This window comes from Sinohyriopsis cumingii, chromosome 15, assembly GCF_028554795.1.
Source record: "Sinohyriopsis cumingii isolate HCF-2022 chromosome 15, ASM2855479v2, whole genome shotgun sequence".
Taxonomy (NCBI): Eukaryota; Metazoa; Mollusca; class Bivalvia; order Unionida; family Unionidae; genus Sinohyriopsis; species Sinohyriopsis cumingii.
Genome location: NC_142975.1, coordinates 3,253,602 through 3,280,636, shown reverse-complemented (window position 1 = coordinate 3,280,636; position 27,035 = coordinate 3,253,602). Strand labels below are relative to the sequence as shown.

General features: G+C 34.5%; 1 protein-coding gene across 2 annotated transcripts; it reads left to right on the top strand.

The window, feature by feature from the left end:
* Window positions 1-3,127: 3,127 nt before the first annotated feature.
* On the top strand, window positions 3,128-27,035 carry LOC149781135 (heat shock 70 kDa protein 12A-like). Of its 2 annotated transcripts, XM_089935246.1 has the most exons (7): window positions 3,132-5,383; window positions 17,527-17,743; window positions 20,259-20,450; window positions 21,086-21,193; window positions 21,996-22,109; window positions 23,207-23,363; window positions 23,796-27,035. In XM_089935246.1, exons 2-7 carry the CDS (start codon window positions 17,597-17,599, stop codon window positions 24,881-24,883), a joined length of 1,806 nt encoding a protein of 601 aa, XP_089791372.1. In that variant the 5' UTR covers window positions 3,132-5,383; window positions 17,527-17,596; the 3' UTR covers window positions 24,884-27,035. The 2 variants fall into 2 exon arrangements, with proteins under 2 accessions (XP_089791373.1, XP_089791372.1); XM_089935247.1 differs by lacking the exon at window positions 17,527-17,743 and having other exon boundaries at window positions 3,128-5,383.

Sequence of the window (27,035 nt, the reverse complement as noted above, 5' to 3'; positions counted from 1 at the left end):
ACAAAGTATAGATTTGCCAATGAATCCTATTCACCCAGATTTGGATATGACATTCTTCCATTTATATCTTTTGGATGACCTTAAATGTGTTGCTTATTACATGTTAAGCGATCCGTTGTTTCTGCTATTCAAAGTGTTTTGCCGGGATCTACTGGATAACTTGGAACTGTCATATCTCGTACAACTGATTTCTCTACATAATGATATTCTATCTTTCACTTCAATTTCAGATATGCTCCTCAGTCTTTTATCGCAAGTCTATGTGTCTCTTCTATTTAGATTCCTGGTGGTCAACGTGGGTTTTATTGAAAATTAAACTGGTCTCCCTTTGATGCCAGTTCCCGGGGACACGAATCAAGGTAAATCTTAACCATGCTATTTGTGCTTTTTCCCCGAGACACACGATCCGTAGGAATAACTCCAGTGCCCTACATATGATGTCATCCTCAATGGCTTCAATACACCATTATTTTAGTTTGCACAAAACAACTTCTTTGAACTCACCACATCTGTGGCTGGTGTACCCATCCATTGTTCTGTAAAGCCTTATCATTTCAATTATTGTATATATCCTTTCGAAATATGTGTTGATGGTCACGATATGCTCACGGACTGCCCTTTCAAGTTTTATACACGCTTTCTCAGTTATCCCCATTCTCAAATTTTCATATATCAGAGTACGATTTACGACTATTATGGCCTGTGACAAATCATTCTTTCTTGTCTGAAAACATGGATGGATTTATTTTTCACCTTCATACTCGGACTATTGATTACTTGTACTAGCCCCAAATCTAATGAGACAAGACCCTCATCTTGGTGTCCGTCCCAAACTAACAATGTTATCTCGGGTAGGTACTGCAATTTGTGTTGAAAATATGCATGCAGACATATTTACTGAATTGTAATATTTCACACTATCTCTTTGGTATGAATTAATGCTCTTGAACTAAACAAACAAGACATGAAATATGATAACTTATATATAATAGGTAATTCAAACTATTACGTTTATTATCAATAACGCGTACCCAATCACAAACTGTGAACAAGGTACATCCGCTCCAACGTAATCATCGTCGCCGGTATTTTATTCATGCCCTAACATTCAAATAAACAAATATTCCAACAAAAAATGCTAACTCTGACCTTAAAATTCGCCTACACTTAGATCTCGGACAAAATGGAGATGGCATAACGGTACCACTTGCGCAAGTCCAGGTCGGCGGGTCTTACGGTGTAGGGAACATTTTTTTTTTCGAAATAAACAACAAAACTAGCTGTGATTTGGTGCATTATGTAAGAGTTGTGCTTTCTGTTAAGTTTTTTTAAAATAGTTGCGCCTCCTGGCAACATGTGAGGTTATGTTAATTCCTATCTAGATGATATTTTGTATTTTTTAGGATTTTTTTAAAATGTGGTAAACATGTCTGAAACTGTGTCTGTTGTGACTAGATAACTCTTACCCCTGTCTAGTTCCAGCAGAGTTATCTCTCTTAAATGCAATGGGTTACCTGGTTTTGGCCTTGTCAAATTGATAATATAACACTGCTCTCTAGAAAGGTGTGAGACATTCACGCTAAAGTAGGATAGAAAATATATTTATTTCCCCAAACATTAGCATTAAGGTCTATGGAAAAACAATTGGTACCGTGATACCAGATAAGTAAAAGGAACTCGTCAGAGGGTGAGAAAAGAATGTTTATAATGCTCTTGGCTCCCCCATCTACTCACTGGCATACAAGGTTACACAAGACTAATTTAAAACAAACATTGTGTCGAGTAAGGTCTTGCCTCTGCATGACGTCGTACACGAGCACGCCATTATGTACAGTGAATCAAACATCTGATTTTGGTCTGCTTCCAAATCAGTATTCATACAAAGTAATGCAGCCCGTATGTTGCTACATTCCATTGAACAAGCAGCTTGGGATATGGCCGTCCCGAAACAGTGATAAAACGTTCAGTTGGAGCAACGAGGATAAATTATCTGAAGAGTCCAATCCAGGCATGAAAACCCATATAACGTTTTATTTAAAAATATATTTATATATCATTTATAGTCGGATACATTATAGATCACAATGCCTACCCCAGCCCTTCCAGGAAGTGCAAATGTATTATAAGGGCATAAGCAATGTATACGAAATGGAGGAGAAATAGGCGCTCGTTTGGATGCGGATTATGGTTAAAGGCGTCATATCCACTTTGCAGGAGGTCTAAGGGAATCAGAAATTAGCAATATGTTCTTAGGAGGAAAAGATAGGACTGCTACCCCCAGCAGAGGTACTACCCTTCCATGAGCACCCCTTACGCCTCTTAAATAAAATAATGAGCCACTAAATAACTTAGGTTAAACGGTTTATTTCAAGTGTATTAATCGCCGTCTTATAAATCTAACAAAAATATCGGTTCAACGCATCATGCCAACTGTAACGTGTTATCGGTAATTTTGAACTTCTTCGTTATCCATGATTATTATCTTGGTAATGCTGAGAAACCTCAACTTTGTAATGAAAGTTGTAAGAATTCATGATCTTTTTTGAAAGCAATTAACCGCTTTTTAAGCTCGCCAAGCATCTATCCAGATGTGCCTAACTGGTACTTGTTATGCGTGTGTATGTGTGTGATTTGGAATTTTAACGTAGATTTAACAATTTTGCAATTAGTTCACTGCGATGTTTGCACTGAGGCAGTTTATAGTGATGTCTAGCACTGGGGCTTCATGCCGTAGACATGTAGTATGATGTCCCACCCAGTCACATTATCCTGACACAAGGCCGATCAGTCCTAGCACTAACCTCTTAATGCTAAGCGCATAGCGAATCGGCTGTTAGTATCATTTTTGTATGTAATTGGCATGACTAGACCAGGGATCAAACCCGCAACTTTCGGCATCCGAGGCGGTCGCTCTAACCACTAGGCCACCGGAGCGGTCGTTACTTCTTATATTTAGCCTTGTAGAGCACAATGTTTAGGTATTTATTTATATCATTTCCTTGTAAATACCCAACATTGCTTTGTTTAACACTAAGTAAGCTGTGTACATAACGATTACGAAGTTCTTGGTGAAGGTTACCTTATTGATTTCAAGACTGTGGGTATGATAAATTACATTCTGGTCAGTGTCTTACTATGTAAATACGGTCTGTTTTAGCGAAAACATACGTCAAGGCGTTTGGTCAAGATATACTCTCCCTGGAAAATATAATGTTTAGACAAATAGGAGAAGGCGAGAGGGAGCTAGGTGTATTGATGATCCTTGACGTATCCAGTGTTATAAACGGTGTTAAGCAGGGTTCTAAACAAAGGTAAAGATTTTAATACATTTATTATGAAATATATAAGCAAATAAGCATATGCCAAAACCCGATGAGAAACAGGCAAACAGCGTGTGGTGGGTTTTTAGCTGGTTACTCGGGCAAATTATTGGCCATTTTAGCCACTAAAGGATTTTCACATTACTTGATCATAATATTATGGAAATATGTCGGGCGCAGCGACAACATATTTTGCATTATTCACTCCAGTTAAATATGAACAATATTTATATTCGAAAATCCACTAACTTAGCGGCTAGACTAAAATAAATAATTTAATTCAAGTACTACGAATTTTTCTCTGTCTTCCTAATTTTCTCCCGGTAAAGTAGCTGTGTTTTGAATTTGTCTATGTGGTCCTGTGAATCTTGAGTGTGTTCTATCTATCCGAATAATACCTCTTTTACACCGCTGCCTTTTCAAATAAACCAGTCAGGTATCACGATTTTTCCCAATACGATTGGATTGAAATATGTTGGACCTTATTCATACCTCGTCAATTAAAAAGTTAATTGGATGGATTATTATTAGTACCACATATACTGCATATGATATTGGAACTAAGTGTCACATTCCTATCGACACATACAGGCGGTCGACCGGAGCTGTTTTAAGTGGGGTTCGAACCCGTAAATAACGACTTCAACGCGCTACCAACTGAGTTACCCTGAACTATAGGATAAACATTGTCTTGAAAACTGGTAGATCTATGCTTGCCTGTATGCATACATATACATTCAGCTGTACAGTTGGAAATAGGTAACAGACTATTACTACAAAACTGATGCATTTCTGTTTCACCCTTTTTAAAACCAGCATTCACGTAAGAGCGAAGGCAATTTGACAATTGTATAAACAAATTTATTTCAACGAATAAATAAATACAGAAACAGTTATTTCTTTACCGGAAATTTATATAAGGATAGTATTCTTTTTTTCCCTAGCTTCCTAAAAGCGCTTCTACACAATAACGAATCTTCGCTTCGTGTTTTAGGAACGCTTTTAAAAGTGGATACGGAAATATAACTAACATTTTGTTACTAATATAAATAAGAATGATTAAGTACTCAGCAATGATCGCACACAGGGGCGTATTAACCATGAAGCAGACTAAACACGTGCTTAGGGCACCAAGGCCAAAGGGGCACCACAAAGTTGAGAAAAGGGTGAAAAGAAAAAACGAATGAAGATTTGTAAAAAAAATTTTTATAAAACTAGTGCAAATTGATCATAATGTTCTGTTTCTTGATCATGGTGCACCCAAGGGTTATCTTCCCAGTTGTACGTGGAAAGGAGGGGGGCACCAAGATCTGTCAGTGCTTAGGGCACCAGTGAGCCTTAATCCGCCCCTGATCGCACATTATCATCTTTGCTGGCAATTTATTTTATTGTAAGCTGAAACGTACCGATTCATTACTTTGAACATTTACAATCCATATTTTCTGTTTTAATATTTTTTTAACATTTCATGATTTACAAATATATTTATGTTTAATTTTTAGTCTTTACATATTGGCAGTTTTTTGTCTTGTTTAATCTTGTTCGATTTCATGTATTCAGTTTTTCTCTATATTTCTATATCAGTTTCAAAAGTCGTTTAATGTTTATTTCGCTATAATATTTTATATTGTCTTTTTAATCATCTAATTGTTATATATTCCAAGATGTTTAATATCTTCAGCATGAATTAAAGGTGCCAACCCTGAAACAGACTTTAAAATCCATGATTTAAAGGTTACACTATGAGCATAACCGGGAAACAGACTTTAAAATCCAGGCCATTATAGTGTTTATATTTTCGATAAGGCAATATGATATCTATACAAAGTTTTTGGCATATACCTTACCTTGTTATTCTAACATCGCTTATGTATGTTCAGTGTTAGTGTGTAAATATTTGAAATCAGGTTGTCGGTAAAGATTACTCTATCGATCTCTAAGTGAAATGAAATGTATGCCCTGGTCTTTGCCAATATCTAAAGCAGATAATCTCTTTTCTTGGTAAATTGAACGAGTGTGAGCAGAGTGGTGTCTTTAATCTGGGACTGTTTCCAACAAAGGAGGTAAGTTATAATTTTAGAGTGTTTAAACTGGAAAACTGTATTAAGGGGTTAGTTCTATTTAAACTATAAAGGTAGTGGTCAGCTTGTGTAGTAAATGTAGAGGTTAGTATTACAGGCCTTGGGTTAAAATTATACGGCATTGATATAACATCAATCCATCGTTCTTTACTTAACTGTACACTATTTATAAAACTACTAACGATTTTAACGTTCAGTAAAATGCAATATAATAACGTTTAACATATTTTATACAGGATTACTATTTCTTTGTTGCGTTGCTATAGCTACCGTTATCTTATGTATGGCTTATATGACTCATGCTAAGACCTACGACACTGATTACAACCATTAGACCACTAACTAAAACGTGTTCTAGTTTGTATGAAGTAAGCATTTTCGCTACTTACATGTACCAACATGTTTCTGAGGTTCACATATTTATTATCAAATGTTCTTTAGGTAATTTCATTATTGCGACCAAACGCAGCTTTGCTTAATAGATCGGCTGATCTATAAACCGAGGGTTGTGGGTTTTATGCCCATCCCATTGAGCCCGAGTCCAATGCCTCGTTGTGCCCAGGAAAAGGCGCCTACCTTGCGTTAACCGCTGATGCTATGGCTAAAAATGTTCTAAAAGTGCCGTTGTATTATTTCAAGCATTAGATGATCTTTTAGAGTAAATCACGATATAAATGAGTAACTGCTACAGAATTCGAGTAATATTGGAGTAATGTTTGTGATATTTCACTCAAATGCGCACCTCCAGATTGCGGCGCTTTCAAATATCAAAAACATTTTAAATATTAACTTCAAGACAAATATGCAGAAATCGGAACGAAAAGCTGAAGTTTAACAAAGTAAGTTTTGGTCATGGCCAAATTCGCCTCTACTACATTTGTATTATCTTTTATATCTCGAATAGGTTCCTTTCTGTGAATGAGTCCATTTTAAAAAGATCTTTTAATCAAGTTACAATGAGTGACCCTACATTCACGATACATTGTATGCATAAATGGCTTGGTAATATGCGAGAGTGTGTGTTACGATTGGATAAAAACATGTCTACAATACCAACTATTATGTAAGAACGTGTGGTACAACCGGACAAAATAACCCTGTCAACAGTGTCAAATAGTATGAGAGAGCGTGTGTTTCGATTAGAGAAAAAAAACAAAAACATGTCAACATTGTCAAGTAATATGCAAGAGCATGCGTTGCAATTTGACAAAAGCATATCAACAGTGTCAAGTAGTATGCAAGAACGTGTGTTGCGATATGGACAAAAACATGTCAACAGGTTCAGGTAGCATGCAACAGTGTATGTTAACTAAAAGAAAACATTACGTCTAGCAATTTTAAGATGCGAATTTATTTGGTAAACGTTTTTAGTAATCCTATCAAAGAACTAATCTAAGGCCAGCTTGATCAGGTTTTAAGACCGTGCACTCTAAGTCCGGTTAATGAAAAGGAAAAACACGTACATTTTAACAAGAAGATAACTACTCACGTTATTGACCCCAACGTTCAATTGCTTAAATTCTTTTATTTTAAAAATGCGGATGGAACGCTATTCATAAATGAAAGTGCACTTTTTGAATTACAGTTTAATATCTATTAACATGTGTTCACAATTGCTAACGAAAATACAGTTGAATGTAAGGTCACTAATAATGGATGTAAGATGTGAACAATTGCGTTGCGTTATTGAAACTTCGCACCCCACCCAATCCCCCATCCCCATCCTCCATCCCCAATCCCCATCCCCAACCCCCAAACCCCTCTCTCTCTCTCTGTTAATTCATATTGAAGCGGAAATGCTCTCTCTGTTAATTCATATTGTAGCGACCCATATTCTAAAATACATTTTCACTTGCAAATGGACGAACTCACGAAGCAGCATAACATAATGATAATTCGTAGCGTACACTCAAAACTCAACATTTTGCGCAAAATACCTCCTAACCCTAAAATATATACATTTGTCGGCGTCCCGTATGAACTTCTTTGATCATTTACATGTAATAAATCGGGCTCTCAAAAAGCCTCATTTAAATATTGCCACAGCTTGTTTTACATGACTGGTTTCAGTCCTAGACCACAGATCATATTTCAATAGAACTATGCTTGGTATACTGAAAGCTAAATATTTTTTTTTTTTTACTGTTGTTAATAGCGTAGTTTCTGTCATAAATAGATATATCTATTACATTGTACTTTATGCTGTATTTCAAATTAACTGATCAGACACGACGATAATCAAAGTAGAATTTAATCCAGCGTGTAAGGCATTTATTGGTGGACTGTTGAAAAGTAAATATATGAAAACCTACACCCTAATAGACCCCGATTACTGATCCAGGTGACATTTTGTATGTCCCACTGCGTTTGCTCATTTTCATAAAAAACCGCATGTTATGTACAATTTGCTGATTATAATACGTGAAAATGAAAGTGACCATTAAATAAATGAATCGGGGGTGGGGGTGAGATTGTTGACCTAGATCCGTAACCTAAAAATGGCGTTAGCACACTACTGCAGTAAAAGTTTCTAAGATTGTAATGTGACAAACTGTTTTGGGTATCTATATATGTACGACGTGTACTATTTGTAAATCTGTTATCCCGTAGTTCCTTATTTGTGCGCAGAATTGTCGGTGATTTTTCGTTTCATCCAACACTATCCCGAGCTCGACGATGCTAATTATGTTACCCTCAGTGTTTAGAATACGTTGTGAGTATGCGATTAGTTCTAAATAAATACGTATTCTTGAATGATATTGTATTAAAATTATTTTGTTTGCACCACCAGAGACACGGGCTGATAGCCATATAGCCTCAACATTAATTTAAATGTATGTACCTATAATGGCTATCACTGGCCTAATTCCAGCCCCTAAAAGACCAATAGTTGTTGTCGCGACAAGGCCACAAATAGCATCTATGACCAACACAACACATTTGTATTTCACGAGCAGCTCGATTTTCTTGGTGATTTTAGTATATTGTTGGTGTTCAGTATATTGTTGGTGATTCATTTATCGCGTTGGTAATATTGAAGGTTAATAATAGTGCATCTATTAAAAACACAATCGAGGTAACAGTTACCGTTGTTTGCCGGCATTCCTGCTGTACAATCATAGAAAATATCTTTCTCTGGAATATTTAAATTTCCAACAATTGTTTTTATGTGGGCCTATAACTTTTTTGTTTAAAAAAAATACCGATTGCACTACTGAATGATGTCTGAAAAAATCTTTCTTTCCCTCACTCAAGTACTGTTACCCATCCTTGATGAGTAATAGTCGAGACAGTTTTGGTCTCAACTAAGTCAAAGTTGGCGTAAGATATTCATTGATAAATATCATTCGGATGGATTCAGAAACAATCACTGAATGTGTTATCGCCTGGTGATGCAGTCAATAATTGGGGCCTATAAAGTGCTAATTGTACCACTCTGAGTTGACCTCGAGTTTATAATGAAACATAACGAAGGTTCCAAAGGTTGATTTCTATTTGTTATTCAACAAGATTATATTTGAGTGTATACGAGTGTATTGTACCACCATTTTGAAGCAGATATATTCATATCAAAGTGAAACTAAATTACAATCGACGTTATTATTCTTATTTAGACCATCAAGCTTTTGGTAGATACATTCAGCATCCTCATCTATTACTTATATAATGATAATAAATCTATGCATCAACAAAGATATTTAAGACCGTTAACTACCCGTCCTGATAAATATTGAGTCTAACGAACTGCATTTCGTCTCTGGCAACGAATGATGTTGATACGGTTTGTGTGTACATTTCAAAACGTCCTGTTCCTTGATAGATGTTACTGCAAAGATAAAATCGAAACCGAAAATGCCACTTATGATTTATCAACATTTTAAATCGGCTCTACCAATCTTACGTACTGCTATGATAAAAAGGTATGATACTACCGTTAACATAGCATGTTTATGTCTATCATAACCAGCGTCCAGATAATCTAAAATAAGTAGGCCTATTGCTAAGTTTAACACGTCTTTTATGTTAATATTCATGTAATTTCTGCAATGAAGTTGTTATAGTTTGTTTTGACATTAGTCTTTTCTATAAGTCATCAACGTAACAGGGTATTGATTCCTTCGACATCACTTATCAACAACACTAATGGTAACCTCAGACAAATCCGATTTGATCGCAAAACTGCTCAGACCCACATCAGCATCGAGTGTAGCTAAGTTGACGTCCGTAACTACTGATATATATTTTATATAATATTAATCGTATGTATGTAAGATCGATTTGTGTTTGAGACAATGGTGAACGCTCCGACTTAAGCAACGCTTTAATAACAACATGGCTACATATGGGGCAGTCCCACTGAGTTTGTACAGATAAAGTCGAATAAAATAATGGTAGATGACTTTATCCACCCCGTGTTAACTAATTATCAACTTCATGTGGTGGTGCAAGTCTAGTGCGTCAAAATACAATAAATGATTTTGGTCTCACCTTATATCTAACCCTGTGAGTACCAGGTCCTGTTGTTAAATCCAGGTTAACAATACCGGTTTCACGTGCTGGTGAAATCCAAACCAATATATCGTCCTAAACAAATATATCAGTCGTGACAAACCTACTTGATTCAGAGAGATTATTCTGACAATATCAGGCACGATATGATATCGCATGCGTAAAAATCGTTTTACATATGTAATATCGTCAGGCCAGCCTAAAACTGATCATATTGACGACCGTTTAATACCAACCGCTAACAGTGATGAATGGATTTAAACAATAGAACTGAGAGCAGGCTCATAGTCACGTATTTATTTTTTAGAGTTATTAGAGGTCAACAATGTGATTCTTTGTCGACTTTTTTTCATTCCTCGATTCTACGCCGTACGTGCCTGATGAAAGGTCAATATTGTTCCAGATGGAGCCACCGTCTGATAAAAACACCAATGAGATTGTTGCATCAAGACCGCCAAACGGCTGTAATCGGATATTAGCCAACCTTAATGAACTCTCAGTGACGCTAATGCGATCTCAAATATGCGTAATTTGACCTCGATAAACTGTGTAGAAATAGCTACATTAAATTCAGATCATCGATGAAACGCTTTCGGTTGTATTAACAACACGTTGCAAGGCCGTGCGCGTCGTCAATACTACGAAATATGATCAACATGTTAGCGTTGTCACGGTTCACCTTAGGAATGTTAGCGTGTCATTGAGTTAAATAAATCACGTGGGCTTTTTTGTGTGAACATCGTGAAGATATTTTCGCGAGGTTGATTTGGTGTTCTAGCGTCACATCCTCGAGACACATATGTTTGTAATTGAATGAAATTCAACAATGGCTGAAGTTTTGTAATTTGTGGAAAAGAAATCAATGGTGGACGACGCTTTTCTACTCAACGATTTCTTTAAATCCATGAGAACTACATAACACGGTTGATCATCATTCGGCGGTGCAAACAAAAATTAAGAATGATTTTTACTAAAAAGTGAAAGAAGCTCTGTTCGTCTATGAACAAAACCGATTTTGTTATTAAGAGATATATTTATAAAATGTGACACTTTATACTTTACGCATATATGTATCATAGTGAGTTTTTAATTTGAAAATTATATTTTATATAAAATTGTTTCAAATGCATAAGACTATATTGTTGTTGCTCTAATATTTATATAAGCCACGATGGATTTATTAAGTAAATGTAATGTATATCTTAGATCGGTGTCACCCACATTCAGAGTTCCTGGCATTGTATCATCCGTTCGTATCACAAAGTTGTATCGATGTCTTATTTAGTACGGCAATCTTTCTCGGCTGTTTATTCAGATCTCTAATCTTTTTTGCCAAATCAGCGAAAACTTTCAACGTTTTTGCTGTATTAACCAAACTCCTGAATTGAATTATCTGGTTTCGTATTAGAAATGCATAATACATATTTTTTAAAGATAATATGCTGTTTTCCGTCATCATAAATATTACAATTTTGACCATTACGTAGCTTAACTATATTTCCCACCTCCAATATCAGAGCAACCAATACGTCTAACCGCATCCCTGTCTATGCAAGCGTTTATTCATTATATTACCACTTTTATACAAATAAATATCGTCTAGGTTTGAAAATTATTTATCAGTTGTTTACAATTGGCTGCCAGTGAAATATTACTAAAGTGATGACCGTATTTTCTATTATTGTGTTGCTACTGCATCATTTGCACTAAATGTTAGTTCTCATTTCACAGTGCTAGTGTTATTGTTGTTATTATTTAGGTTACGATATTTTGAATTATTTAAGCCATCGAACTCTGGAAGTATTGTTCTTATATTTTTGTAAATTAGATAAAGAATACGAAATGCATAATGTCTGAAAACTTGTGTATTGCTTCTTGTCTGATTATTAAGCAGGGCAGGTTCTTTAATACCAAGTAAGTCGATTATTGATAGCAGGGTGTGTCTTTTATCTAAGTTAAATAGATTGTAAACTAATTATGTAAGCTACGTTTTTGAAGGTATATAGTTGATAACTTACCAAGCATAAGTTTTGTCTGTTTTATTTAGTAAGTATTGTTTCTTAATATACACAATAATTTTCGGTAAAATCGTATATTCCACAGATACTGTCATATAAATGTTTTAGCGAATTTTCTCTCCTCTATTCTTTTGAAAAACACCATACCAATATTTCTCATAAAAATAACTTCAAAGTCTGCTATATTGGGACGTAATTGGGGCTATTAAACAATTACATGTAATGAGATAAGTTTATTATAATATGACTCAGTTAGTGGAAATAGACATGTTCGCTACCAAATCATTAGTATTAATAAACGATGTATCAACATTAAGAATAACGGTAACAGGTGCACGGTATTAGAAGCATTAATAGGAAACCCTTTTAAAAACATGTAACACTTACTTCAACATATAACCCAAAAAATTTGAAAACTAAACTTTTCATGATATTAACTTCCTGGGTTCATTGAATGATGTTACAAAATTTTAGCCAGTTAATAATACAGGACCTGTTAATATGTTCGGTTGTGCAATTGGATTAAATCTACTCAAAATTTGAAACAAAACAAAAGCAAACAACAAACATAATATGTATGTGTTGCCTCAAAATGAAAATGAGAAACGTTATCACGCATCGATTAAAAGTATCTCCAGATTCGTATTTACAATTAGCGTTTTAAACGTAAAAGTATTGTAATTAATAGAGTGATATACCGTAGAGATAATGGCTTGCAATTAATACAGTAATATACGGTAGAGTTAATGGTATTGCAATTAATAGAGTAATATACCGTAGAGATATGGACATTGCAATTAATATAGTAATATACTGTAGATATAATGGTATTGCAGTTAATATAGTAATATACTGCAGAGATAATGGTATTGCAAGTAATAGAGTAATATGCCGTGGTAATAATGGCATTACAATTAATATAGTAATATGCTGTATATATTATGGTATTGAAGTTAATAAAGTAATATACCGTAGAGTTTATGGTATTGCAATTAATATAGTAATATACCATGGAGATATGGGCATTGCAATTAATATAGTAATATACTGTGGTGATAATGGCATTGCAATTAATATAGTAATGTACTGCAGAGATATTGGTATTGTAATTAATAGAGTAATATACCGTGGAGATAATGGCATTGCAATTACTATAGTAATATACTGCAGAGATAATAGTAGTGCAATTAATAGAATAATATACTGCAGATATAATGGTATTTAAATTAATAAAGTAAAACACCGTATAGATATTGTTATTGAAAATAATATTGTAATATATCGTATAGAAAATGGTGTTGAAAAGTTTCATGTTTCTTTAAAATTAGAAATAAAAAAAAAGCATTGGTTTATTTTGTAATTTCCGGACAACTGCACATGAGGATATAGCTACTTCAAAATGCTGCTTTTTCTCGATATTTGTGATAAGGAATTAAAGGCAGATGATAAGGCTCGAGATGATTGTCATATTACTGGCAAATTTACGGGAAACGCATATAAAGCTTGTAATACACAATTTAAAATAGCCTCACATAAAACAGTGTTTCAAAGACGACAGAGAATATTAGAGAAGACTGGATTAAAACATATCCGAATGGCCATAAATGTATAATTACTTCACTTACTTGTATCATCTTAGATTATTTTGTGTTTATAGTATAGGTTAGACTAATCAATGCAAATATTAATCTTACATGTAAGATTAGATTCGTTTATAATATGAGTAATATTAATCTGCGTAATTTAATTGGAGAAGCCGCAATTTAAACATGTAGTAATTATATTGTTAATCTTAGATGCAGTAGCTTTCTCCTACCGGGAGAACAGATGGTAGGTTACTGAATATCGAATTGCCACACAAGCGTAATGAATCGTATTTAGTATTGGTTTGTCTTCTTACCTGAGCTTGTACTTACGAACATTTCTACCAGCAGCGGTTCCATTTCAAAATTAAATGCTGAATATATGTACAATCACACAAACGATTATTTTAAAAAGATCGAAAAGAATAAAACGAGATTGTCTTCGTACACAAAATGTATGACATCAGAAACTCTCATGATGACTATAACATTTTCACTGACATATTTCTCACATAAACCTAGACCAGTACGAAAATATTGTCTCTGTAAGTTTTAATTTTTCAGACCAATTTTCTAGGATCACAATTCATACGTTCATATCCAAAAGCTGTTTGCTTTAAAATATAAACTTTGCATTGGCGGCTTATGTATCGCACTCGATCCTATTACACATATATACCTTTCGTAAAGTTACGATGCATCTTCATAGGCTTCCGTTATATGAACAGTTTGTAAAACACATTTTGAAAAGAGCTATTTTCGTATTATAACGCTTATGAACGACCTATTCCAAATATATGTTCGTCCTTTTCCTAAGACAGGTTTGTGAAACTATCTCAATGTTTGCAACTCCATTCCATAGTCGCGTTCAGTTATTCTCTCGTTTAGGTCAAAGACATCTCAACGAAGGTCTATTAACACATTGCATAACTATGGTTTGTAGTCCATGCGCTCCTTGCTACGATTTGATCGTATTGACTCTAACTGACACATATACACAACCTGTGTGCCAGAAGTTTAATACGTTACAATCCTTTCCTGGGAGAATTTTTTATTAAAATCACAAACGAGTGTGCCTATTTTTCTAAAGAAAGCCTACTCTGTCTTGTATTATTGAGTTTTGCTGAAAATTGTAAAGAGGTAATGGGGCACGATATGGCTGAGAGGTCAAAGGTATTAGTTTTTAAAAGTCACTGTCATCTCACCTCAGTTAGTCTTGGTTCGATTCTAATGTCAGCTAACGTGGATATGTGAACAATCGTGCCAGTAGCTTCCCGTGGGTCGTTTGTTCTTGCCGAGGTTTTCTCGGGTTCTTCTTCTACCAGATTCGCTGGACGTCATGTATATCTTATTATATGCTAAGCCATTTTAAGCCCACAAGAGCAACAACAACATGAACATAAACGTATTGATCTACACTTCAAGAGATTGGAGTTGCGTATGATTCTTGGAGTCTGAGGAAGCCCGATAAAAGGAAATGCCTGTCTTACGGTGTCTAAACCCGTTATTGATAGCGGTTTATTTTGCCATTTTAGCGAGACTGGGGCCAAATATGTATCTGTCAGTTATTTTGCCATTTGGGGTTCCTTATGAGAAATTGAAACCGCCTGATGTACTCGCTGATGACAAATGGTCAGTTAGCTTCAAAGTGCTTTTCTTAAGCCGCATATACATTTAATTCAAGTCTAGCCCATGAAACTCCATTGGTTGGTAATTTAATGGTACATAAGACTTATTGCAAGATCTTGAATCATTTATATTGGCTGAAAAGTAAAAGTGATGTTTGTGAAACACTGTAGATCTCGTCACACTCGTCAGATGGTAGGAACACCCAAGCAGAAATTACCTAAGGCTCATCTGCATCCTATTATTGCATCTGATGAACTATTTAGTTTAGATACCTGGTCCAAAATGAATAACAAAAGGGCAAAAATACAAGAAAAAGGAGTTTCCAGCTAGATCATATAGATTTTATATCTTGACTATACCTCAAATCTTCTTCATGCTAAATAATAAGGTCCTTATCCAGTTGAGAAAAAAAATATCAATCATTAATACTCCTGGGAGACGACAATTGCAATATAAATATGATAATGGAATATTTTGATACAGATATACAGGTTAGGCAGCAATCAGTTTAGTTGTACCTGCCACACAAAGTGAGGATTTAAGTGAGGGAATGAAATCGAACTGTAATATCGTTGGTGTAAGCAATCTCCGGAATTCAGAAATAGTGAATAATCTGGGCCAGAATCTTTCACGTTTCCAAAAACAAAGAGTGCACTAAAACAGCAATTGCTTAAATATGAGCACCTGTTCCCAAATGTTCCAACACAAACAAATCAAATATATGACGTTGTTGAAAATGTAAATTTCACACCTCTGAAACAGCATCCATACAGTATGAACCCTCTTAAACTGGAGCGTTTCATAAAAACAAGTAAAAGTGATTGGAGCTCACCTTGTATTTTTGAGCTGTAACCGGATATTCTCTCCGCATATGCGCAAACTACTGTAAAGTGACCAAAACAATTTGTTTCCAATGCCATTAATCGATACTTCCATCGACAAAATTGGAATTGCAAAATATGTCACCAAGTCTGATATTTTGAAATGCTTCAAAATAAATTCCTATGCGGAGAGGGCAAAATAAATTTCGGCATTCGTAACTTCAAATGGATTTTGTCAATATAAAGCGATATCACTTGGGATGAATAGATTGCCTCTCTCTTTTCAACGTTTAATGTACATAATTACATCTGGTCTACATAATTATGACGCTTACATAGATGATATCATCGTCTATAATAAAACCTCGAAATATCACTTGGAGACACTCCAGTATTTTTAAAATCACGTAATAGTTTAAAGAAAGCTTCAGCATATACATCATTATCTTTTACTTTGTATAACATTTTTTAGCTGTTTCTCCTTGAATAAATATTATGTATAATTTTATTGTCGACTTGACGTGTCCAAAATCAAGTTTAGGTTGTAAGTAATTAGACACACTTTTGTTTCATTTTGTAAAAAATTAATACATAGATACTATTTCTCTTGGAGTGTGCGTTACATATTAGGATCATCATCAAATACGGTAATCATGTTTATTTGGGTCTGGGTGTTGGATATTAGAATTTGCTAATGAAAAACTCTTTTATTTGATGATTACCACATTCTTTATTATATTATGTAGTAACATACCATGTCTAGAACATTCTACAAATGAACTTTGAACTTACATCCTGACTCTAATTTCGTGTCTAGGTAGTTTATAGGATGCTGTTATCTTGAAAAAGTATATCGTTTAGCGATAACATCTGAAGTAGAATCATTTGTATTGCTGTGTTTGATTTTGATTTATTTATTTATGCAAATTATTAAACACTGGAATTCCAAAGTGCTCAACAATATTCTTGGACAGTTATTAACTTGGAATTATAGTGAATTCAGAATAGGACATCTTTGATTATATTACTGTAATTATTTGGAAGAGTGTTAGCACGTCATCACAATTCAGATCAAAGGTAAATTAGTACATTCAAACTACATTCACATTTTCAGCGATGGATATTATTTCGAACACCACTGGAATTTAATCAGAAATACATGCACGAGGACTTCTAATAAAAGTTGTGGACTATTGAGACTATTCAGGATTTAATGCACAATACTGTCAGTTCTTTTTAAATTTTCACTTTGTAATCTAAAGAAATAAATTATAAGTTGAATTTTGCAAAACTTGTTAGGTTTCGTTCTTTGCTATTATGAAGTTTAAGACCTTCTTCCGGAAAGAAAACGACACAGAATTAGCCGAAAAAGAAACGTCATCTGCACGGTGTCTTGTAGTAAGAAATAAAAATAATGCCCACTGATTACCTGCAAAATGTTACAACATCAGAGATCCCAATGCTGGTCTACATTAACTATCTATATTATTATTGCATAGGCTAATTTTATAGCTCAGATTCTTAAAAGTGGACACGCATTGACATTTATGATCTCTTTGCTGCAGAAAATGTAATGCGTAATTGGCAACGGTCTCTGAAAATTCCAAGGGAGAACCTTCAGAGGAAAGGACTCAAATGGCACACAGAGCAAAGATTGAAAAACCCTACAAGCGTACCAGGCATGGCAAACTTCTGGTGGCAGCCATTGACTTCGGGACGACTTGCACAGGCTATGCATATTCTCTAACTCAACATTACGAGGATGATCCTATGAATATTAGGGTCAGCTACTTTCATTTTCATAAGTTTCTATTTTATAAACTCGATATCAATTATTTGAACAATTCATAACCATTCTAGTTAGGTGAACAAGTACCTCAGTGACGTCTTAAATATAATGGTATTAAACCTATCAAACATTTTCCTTTTGATCGTTTCATTTCTACATAAACTTGAAAATTTTAGTGTCAAAATGTAGTTCTTCCAGGCATTTACAAACATCTTTAAATCAATTTCATTTGCTTGCTAGTATCTCATTTTAGGAGACTATGTACTAGACTTTTGCTTGTCATGTTCCTAATTCGATTCAAGTACAGATATTATTATTATTATTATTATTATTATTATTATTGCTGTTGTTGTGTTATTATTATTATTATTATTATTATTATTATTATTAAGGACATGTTGATACTAGATAATTTGTATCAAGGTGATTTCATGTCTCACGGATCTAATGATATGGAAGAATGGGCACCAATTCGGTGGTTATAGACTAGTTTATAAATGGGTTTGACTGGTCACGATTGGTTGATAATGAAAGGAATATTTTAGTATAAAAAAATAACTTTCGCGAGTCTGTTCTAGTTGTAACTTAAAAGAAACATAGACGATGCTTTAGTGATGGAACTTCGGTCCTTTGTTACAAGCTTGAGTTTGGGAAACTCATTACCGAAATCAGCACATGATTATTTGGTGCGGAATTGAATGCACATATTTCTAACACATATAGATCCGGAAAACGCCGCGGCTCATATATTTTATCTACACATAAACTGTCATGTGTCTATGTTCATAAATATAGTTTTTATTATGAGCATTCAGAAATTTAAGGTTATTAAATTTGTCACATAATGGTGCCGCATAGGTCTCTTTGTGAACAAAATTAGTAGCATGAGTCTTTCATCCCCTTATTTACATATCTCTTTGAAAACCTGCTACAGATTTAATACGTCCGTTGGAATTTCAATGTACCAACGTAAAAATCTTAGTAAATTAAAAGTTGAATTCTTTCCAAGCAAGATTTCTGATAGAATGTCCGAGTTTACACTTTTACAATGAATGTAGAAGTTTTGAATCCCAACCACTCAGCTAGTGGATATAATATTATCATGATTTGAAAGGGTGTCAAAAAACACCAAGATTATTATGTAACCTACCGTGGTATTATTTCGTCTTTTTGCAGCGGGATATTGTGTTTGTATGTGTGGGTAGGTGGGGTGTAAAGGGTATATGTATTGTGGAAATGCAGACGTTTATCAAAATTATGCTTACAGTTATTTTATAAAACATATATAATAAACGTCTTAATGAACTCTCAGAAAAATATAACGATGAGTACGATGCTTAAGTTCCTCTTCAAGAGGTTGACATAATTTAATAAGATGCTTCAAGGTTTATCCAAATGAAATGCTACGGGATAAAGGAGTTAAAATACAATAATTGCAATGCCAGTAGTTGGTAAACGAAAGCAACATTTCCATTGGTCAGAATGTTGCCACGTGATGAAAATGAATGGCGTTCATTTCTGTATGAACTGTAAGGAGAACTACTTTTCTAAGAATACCCACTTCTATAAATAGAGTCACGTGTACAGCATAAGATAAACACTGCCAGTTAAGGCAGACACGAAGTAAGCATTAAAGAAAAACAACATTCTACCAAACAAACAAAATAATTGAAAAAGTTTGGTTTCCATTGGCTGAAGGACTGATATTGTGATGACCATATTGCGATCAAGCTGGACATTCCAAGTGCTATAAATAGCTACGTAACAGAAAAACCACAAACATGTATTACTACGCTCAATTAAGATCCCTGTTTTTTAATGATGCAAACAAAATAACAACAAATAAATAAAATTTCAATTATAAGAGTTTAACGTTTTTTTCTGAGTTTATCGTGATACAAACTGTCAGTTGCCGACTCACACAGCTTACATAACGCCCTTCTGGCGTTATTAGCTGTGTGAGTCGGCAACTGACAGTTTATACCACGATAAACTCAGAAAAATCAACGTTAAACTCTTACTTGTCTGAGGGGTGTTTAAGAAAAACTCTTTAGAAAGGTATCCACTTATAGCATTCTGACTATATGGAACATGTTGCCACAGTAACGCAGTCCTTTGGCATTTTATTATTTTCCTGCATATGGATAAATAAAACCCGATACTGTAAACTTGTTTTGCTAAAATGTTAGGGATCCAATTAGTACCATATAAATATATGTGATGATAATTTTACATAATATCCTAATCAACTAAATTCAAAAAATTTATTTATATGCACGTTCTCGTTTATGAGATGCAAAGAAAATTGCAGAAATTTTTTTTTCTCAATATATTTGTAGTAATGTCATTATCTGAAGCCCTCATACACTCATTGTGTTGGCGAAACACTGCAAGGAAAGAAAAGAATTAACGTGAGAAACCAAATAGGGTGGGTGGAATTATTGGGTTTCTTCTGCGGATTTCTTGTCGTTGCATCTACTTTTTTCTACTTTTCTCATTATAATTTAGACAAAACAATCATGGAAAGGAAGCGTAGAAATCAGCGCACAGGCACCTACGTCTATCCTCTTCGATAATAACCAGAAATTCCATTCGTTTGGCTTTGAAGCAGAAAATAAATACAAAGACCTTGCTGCCAAGCAAAATCACAGACAATGGCACTTCTTCAGACACTTCAAGATGATACTGCATCGTGTCAAGGTAGTATAATAGTGTTAAGTGGTAAACAATGCTATCTTGAAGTTACTAAGTCTTGAAACATAAATACTGTTATTAGCCCAATATTTGTAGTTGCCATTGATAATGTTATACGAATAGGAAATCGTGACCATTACATTTACTCACTGACGATAAAAAATTTGTGCTTGACTTTGATACAGTTAGGAGAATAAGCAGACAAAAACAAATGTCATAGGTAACGAAATTCTAGCGACATCTAATATGGGTGTATTAACAGTGTTTGGTGCATTTCCACCAAGCAATGCAGGAGGTAGAACTAAAACAAAAGACGGACGGACTGAAAAATCATATACGATTATCCTCGACAATAAAAAGTAGGAATGAACACTGTACATCACACCTTCAGATGACTTGTATCATAGTCCAAGACAATCGTTTTCAATGACACCCTGACACAGCGGTCTTGCACCAGTGCAACAAATAAAATTTAAAACGTTGTTCTTAATTAATTAAGGCAGAAAATTAAAGAACGTAACTGGAGCACACAACATGACACCCCAGCCAAGCAGCACGTTGCATGATTTATGCGCTGGCTGCATTTGACACCCCATAGACCATATTGCAAGAAGTTCTATTTATTGCTATATTTATCACAGAACCTAACAAGAGAAACTCAGTTAGAGGCATCCAATCAGAGGTTGATGAAAGCATTTGACGTTTTTTCTGAGGCTATTAAAGCTGTTACGGATCATCTCTATACAACGGTAGGTACGAGAAAAAGATCTGCATCGTTATGTCGTTTAAAGGATCGTCTAAACTTGAATAAACAGGAGTACAATTTATGGCTATATTTATGAGACATAATGAAAGTTTGTATAGGTATGAGAATTCATGTTTACCAAAGGTAAGAGAGGCCTTATACAATATTTATGCCTGAAGAAGCTGTTTTGTGAAATTTGTATAAACCTTACACGAATATTAATATATGCATATCTCTTAGAGTATGAGTGTGCTTGAAGAGGTAGATAGGAAATCATTGATTATGCATGCGCATATCGATGACGGGAGCTGTTAAAGACTAATTCTCCTTTAAACAAAGCCCTTTGAACATGAAATATGTGGACGATAGACATATTTGAGATTTTTGTCCATGCATTGATCATAATAGCGTGTATTTTAGTAGCATGACGTGGAATAAATACAGCAGAATTTGTACATTTTATTACATTCTAAGTGCTAGTAGCACTTGTGGTCATTACAATTATGGGTACACTATTTAACCAATAGAACCAGTTGTTATCATTATTAGTATTGCTTGATTAGTTTCTGACACGTCATTAAATAGAGGGATTTATACATATATGTGTAAGTCCCTGTTCAAGACAATACAAGTCCCAAGTATTTCAAACGTAGTTTGTAACAACCTCTATAACTGTACAGCAAAAAATCTGCAGTTTCTTTACACTAACTGATAGATAAAGACAAATAAATAAAGAGTGCAATGACCAGTGAGTGAATATAAGCCTTAGTTAAAGTTCTTTTGCTGGCTTTGTTTCTTTCTCTCAGATAACAGCTGAGTGTGGACAAGAAGTGAAGAGGTCGGAAATCAGGTGGGTGTTAACAGTGCCTGCAATTTGGTCCGACTCTGCAAAGATGTTTATGAGAGAGGCCGCCGAAAAGGTTCGTTCTGCCGAAACAAGCCTTTGTTATTTAAATAATATGGCTATAATTTAATACCTGGGGGATTTGAACAGGTACTCCCCTTCCTCTCCTCTAACCTTAAAAAAATAAAAATTTGAAAAAAGCATATGACTTCAATAATCCTCCTTCGTAAACAGCCTAAACTTCCGTTACAATGTCATTTCATCCCTATCAGAATGAGTATCCTGCAGTGCAAGATTTCAAAAGTGTCCAACCTCCATACTAATATAATACTTCCTGAGATTTTTGGTCAACAACATTAATTTTTAACATCAAAATAAAAGGAGTTCCTTTTACTTAGTATGCGTTATGACAAGTACATCGTTTCCAGATTGTTTGTGTTATTGATGTTGATATTTAGTCTTCTCTGTTTTTTGTATGGATGGTAGAGTAATTAAAGCAACTGTGGCTTTATACATATGATTTCAATACCAAAAATAGTTTCTTGGATATATTGCTCCTTATGTTTTTTTTTTTTTTAGGAAAGCATCTGGTAATAGTATGCTTTTATATATTTCTTTCTTAACATGTTTGCGAGGTTGCATGAGATCTGTAATTTCAGTGTTAAAGCAAGTAATGTTTGAACCTTCCGAATTAAGGTATATCGGTGAGACAATTTAAACAGATTCCCCGATCCCATCGAAATAGCATTTTCAGCTATATTTACGGGATACTTCTGTGCATTGACGTTAATCAAATTAAAAACATGTTACTGTATCTACTTTTTCCTCCGACCAATATAATCGTCAAAAACACTTGGTTTTAATTACCTTACTTTTAATACAACGAATGTGTCTTCTGATATCTGCCATTTCAATCGTTGCAATACTCGGTCCAAAACATCAGGTTCTGACCAGTTTAATCTTCAAAGCGCTTGCATCGGATAGCAGAATGATTGTCTAATATGAAAGGATGATTTCGAAATATTGTTTATGTTATCATCACAAAATTATCGACATGACGTATATTTGCTGCTTACTAAGTTCAGAAGTCTTGCCCGCGTCATGCGTTAGGTGTTCTGCACCAACTGCACTACTAAGAACGAATTCAAACAATAACTTTTAAATTGGCTTCAGGCTGGCATAGAAGGAGACCAGCTTGTTCTTGCCTTGGAACCCGAAGCAGCTTCAATATATTGCAAAGAGCAAGCAATAATAAAAGAAGCCAAAGATGGTGGAGCCATTCTCCGGCATTTTAATCCAGGGGAGAAATACATGGTTCTCGATTTGGGAGGTACAGTAATGAGTTTGTCGGTAGGGAGGTAGTAATTGTTTTTCGTTATGGTGTCGCTATGACTATGAAAGTATGTATATGGACATGCATGTATCTACCTATTATAGTATATAACTATGCCGGGGTGAAATTATATATATATATATATATATATATATATATATATATATATATATATATATGCACTGCAAAATACCAAGTGCACTGTAAATGTTGTACTGCATTTGATAGAAAAGATACGTTCAACAACTGCTAATAACTCTAATAACTTTTTTAAAACTAAATATCTTAATTCTTGGAGTCACTACAGCAATAATAGTTTTTACCTTCGATATATTGCATCAACAGAATATATCCTATTCTTAAGTTACTGTTTAATTTTCATCGCAGTTTCTTATGTTACATTATTCTGGAGGTTCTTCTCTTTTACAGGTGGAACTGTTGATGTGACTGTTCATCAAGTTAATACGGATGGTACGCTTAAGGAAATATATGCAGCATCTGGTGGGCCGTGGGGTGGAATAACGGTGAACGAGGCATTTAGGACAAGCATCGAGGATACCGTTGGAAGGGATAATTTTTCGGAATGCCTAAATAAAGACCAACTTGGATGGATAGAGTTTGAAAAGCAATTTGAGGATGAGAAGAGAAGGTTTTATCCTGGAGATTCTGTCGCCCATAGGTTGCATCTTCCAAAATATTTTACTCAGAATAAAAATCTTAACCTAGCTGAAAAATTTAAAGAAAAGCACGGCGATGATCTTCAGGTGGAAGACAACTTTTACCTTGTAATAAATTCAACTAAAATGGAAAAATATTTTGATGCTGCAGTTCGCAAGATTACAGACCACATACACAGTCTTCTGCAAAAAGAAGAACTTGGCAACATTTCGTCTATTATGCTGGTAGGTGGATTTGCAGAATCACGGGTGGTACAGGACAAAATCACCAAAACTTTCACGACAAAGTCTGTCTTTGTGCCCCCTGAAGCCGGAGTGTCAGTTTTAAAGGGAGCTGTGATGTTTGGACACAGCCCGAATATCATTGCTGAACGGATTTCTCCATGGACATATGGCGTCCACACCAGAAAAGTCTTTGACAAGAATAGACACGATAAGAATAGGATAAAGAGAATTGGAGGAAAAGAGTACGTAGACAATGTTTTCGTCAAATATCTTGAAATTGGGGAATCGGTCCTGGTTGGAGGGAGCTCTTCAAGCCGTGTTTATAATATCGTAAACCCAAAAGATAATAGAGTATTTTGGAAAGTGTACAAAAGTGGAAAGAAAGACCCTGTATATTGCAATGAAGAAGGGGTATATTTTCTTGGCATTTTGGAAGTTGAACTACATAAAGTCAACGAAAACAAGAAATGGAGGTTGAACCTGAACATGACATGCAGAGGAACAGAATTAGAAGCAATTGTGGGTGATGATGATACCAAAGAGGTGTTTAAAAGATCCAGGTTTGACTTCCTTAGGAGCGAGTATGGATTAGAGAGTGATTTTATTCAGGAATAATTACCGTAATTGACATACTAACTGCAGGTTTATCAGCTACAGCTAGGCACTAGATGATGTACTTATCTGTGATTTCAACCTTTATTAATTTATCTTCAAAGTAGAATTGATAACTCTTGCTAATTGCTTGCGTTGGTAAATGTGTTTCGGACTAATATCACCCTTATGTGAAGATTTAGATTCATATTATTTCAACATTTCTGGTGACAGGAGTGCATATAACATTTTGTCGTATTAAGCATTCTCTACGAGGATAGTAGTTCTCATATTTACGTGCAATAGAGGTAGTTGACACAATACAGATTTAATGACATTTTTTTAACAATATTGATTAATTGAGCAGCTCATAAAAACGACTATATAAAACAATGTATGTGTTAGTGGGAAGGACTGTAGAGGTCAATGAAAATAGATCGAACACAGGAAACGACTTCAAGGAAAGATTGACATTACGAGGATTTGCGACCGAAATTGTAGACTAACAAGGTTAGCATTTACCTCTGCTCTCTCCGATGTAGTTGCTACACAGAAAGTAAAATAAAACTTTAAAACTCTGTATAGTAAAATGTGAATGTGTCATACCTCTATTTTGATTACTATGTTTAATATGAACATGTGTGTATTGTTCTTGCTTGTGTGTTGTGTCTAAATTATACAGAATGCATGCGTGTAAGAACAATAATTAACAAAATGGCTACAGACTCGAATACATAACTTTTCATAAGCACGCAACGGTGACTGTTTGAATACAATACCTCATTCCACACAAATAATTGTGTCACATAAAACACTGTGCTACATTAATGTTATTCAGATTTACAGATGGCAAGACAAACACTCAGGTCAACAAATATTGGTACCGTACATGTTTTTAGGGTGTTTGAAATGAGGTCAACATTATGTGCTAGAATTGAAGTCGTAAATAATTGACTGAATGTCTGTGAAATATTTTACTTTATCTTACCGAATCTATAAAATTTTCAACTTGAATGACAATAACATGTTTCATGGCATTTGTTTGCCTGTTTTGTTTAAGACAATTGATAAAATGAAAAAGCTACTATCAGGGATAGATATTACGCCATATAATGGTGATGACGATTTATAGCTTTTGTACGTTATGCACCTCAGCTGGATTTCAGATTACAATAGCATTTGTAAAAGCTTCCTAATTGGTAAAAGGTGGTAGCCAAGATGAGAACTGGAAACATTTGTCCTGGTACAATATGACTACTTCGAACCAATTATGCTCTCAAAGAATGATACATATATACAGAAAACGCTTTGTGTTATCACCACAGTAGTGAATAAATAATTATCGACATAACATCTAATATAACGTTGACAAATCATACTCTGGAATCTTCCAGAATGATAATAAAGACTGTATGGCACTATGAAAAATGAGTGTATATATTGATACAGAATGTTTTTTTGTAATGTTGTGGTTTAAAATCATTTAAGATCATAAAGGCATTCACTTTCAAATGAACAGAAAAGAAACGGTTCGATGCTCGCAAAATATATATTATGCCTAACTTTCCGAAAAGCATTCAAAACAGTCTGTAAAATTACTTCTGATTTAGAAGTGAAAGATATATTTGAAAGAACTTCTTGGTATGATAATCTGAGTACATGCATTTCTTGGCAAGAAGTATATTTACATCTATAATGTGCATTTCTACGAGATATGTTTTATTCTGTTGTAAATATTCTTTACATCTTTTTCGTCTTTCATCAATAAAGTTCTGCCTTTACCCCCCTCCCCCCAATATATAATGAGAACGCTAATCAGCTCCTCTGTTGAAATTCTAGACACTATCTACCCATTTACAGTAAACAAAATGCGTGCGTTATCACTGCGACAGTAATTAATAGCACGCAGCTTCACGTTGTTTTTCATCTCATTGTACTCGTCCTCAACAAGAATGGGGAAAGAATAAAGTTTGTGTCATTAATCGCCTGAGTCTGTTTATATCATCTTGTTTCATTTGTTTTCAACTAGGTGAAGTAAATTCGTATATCAATCATTTGGTTAACTCTATCCATGTAGTTTTAAATCATAATTAGTTTGGTTAAAATGAAAACAGAATGTGATCGTCAGTAATTGGAATCCTGTCCAATACTGTACATTAAAAAATATATTTGAATC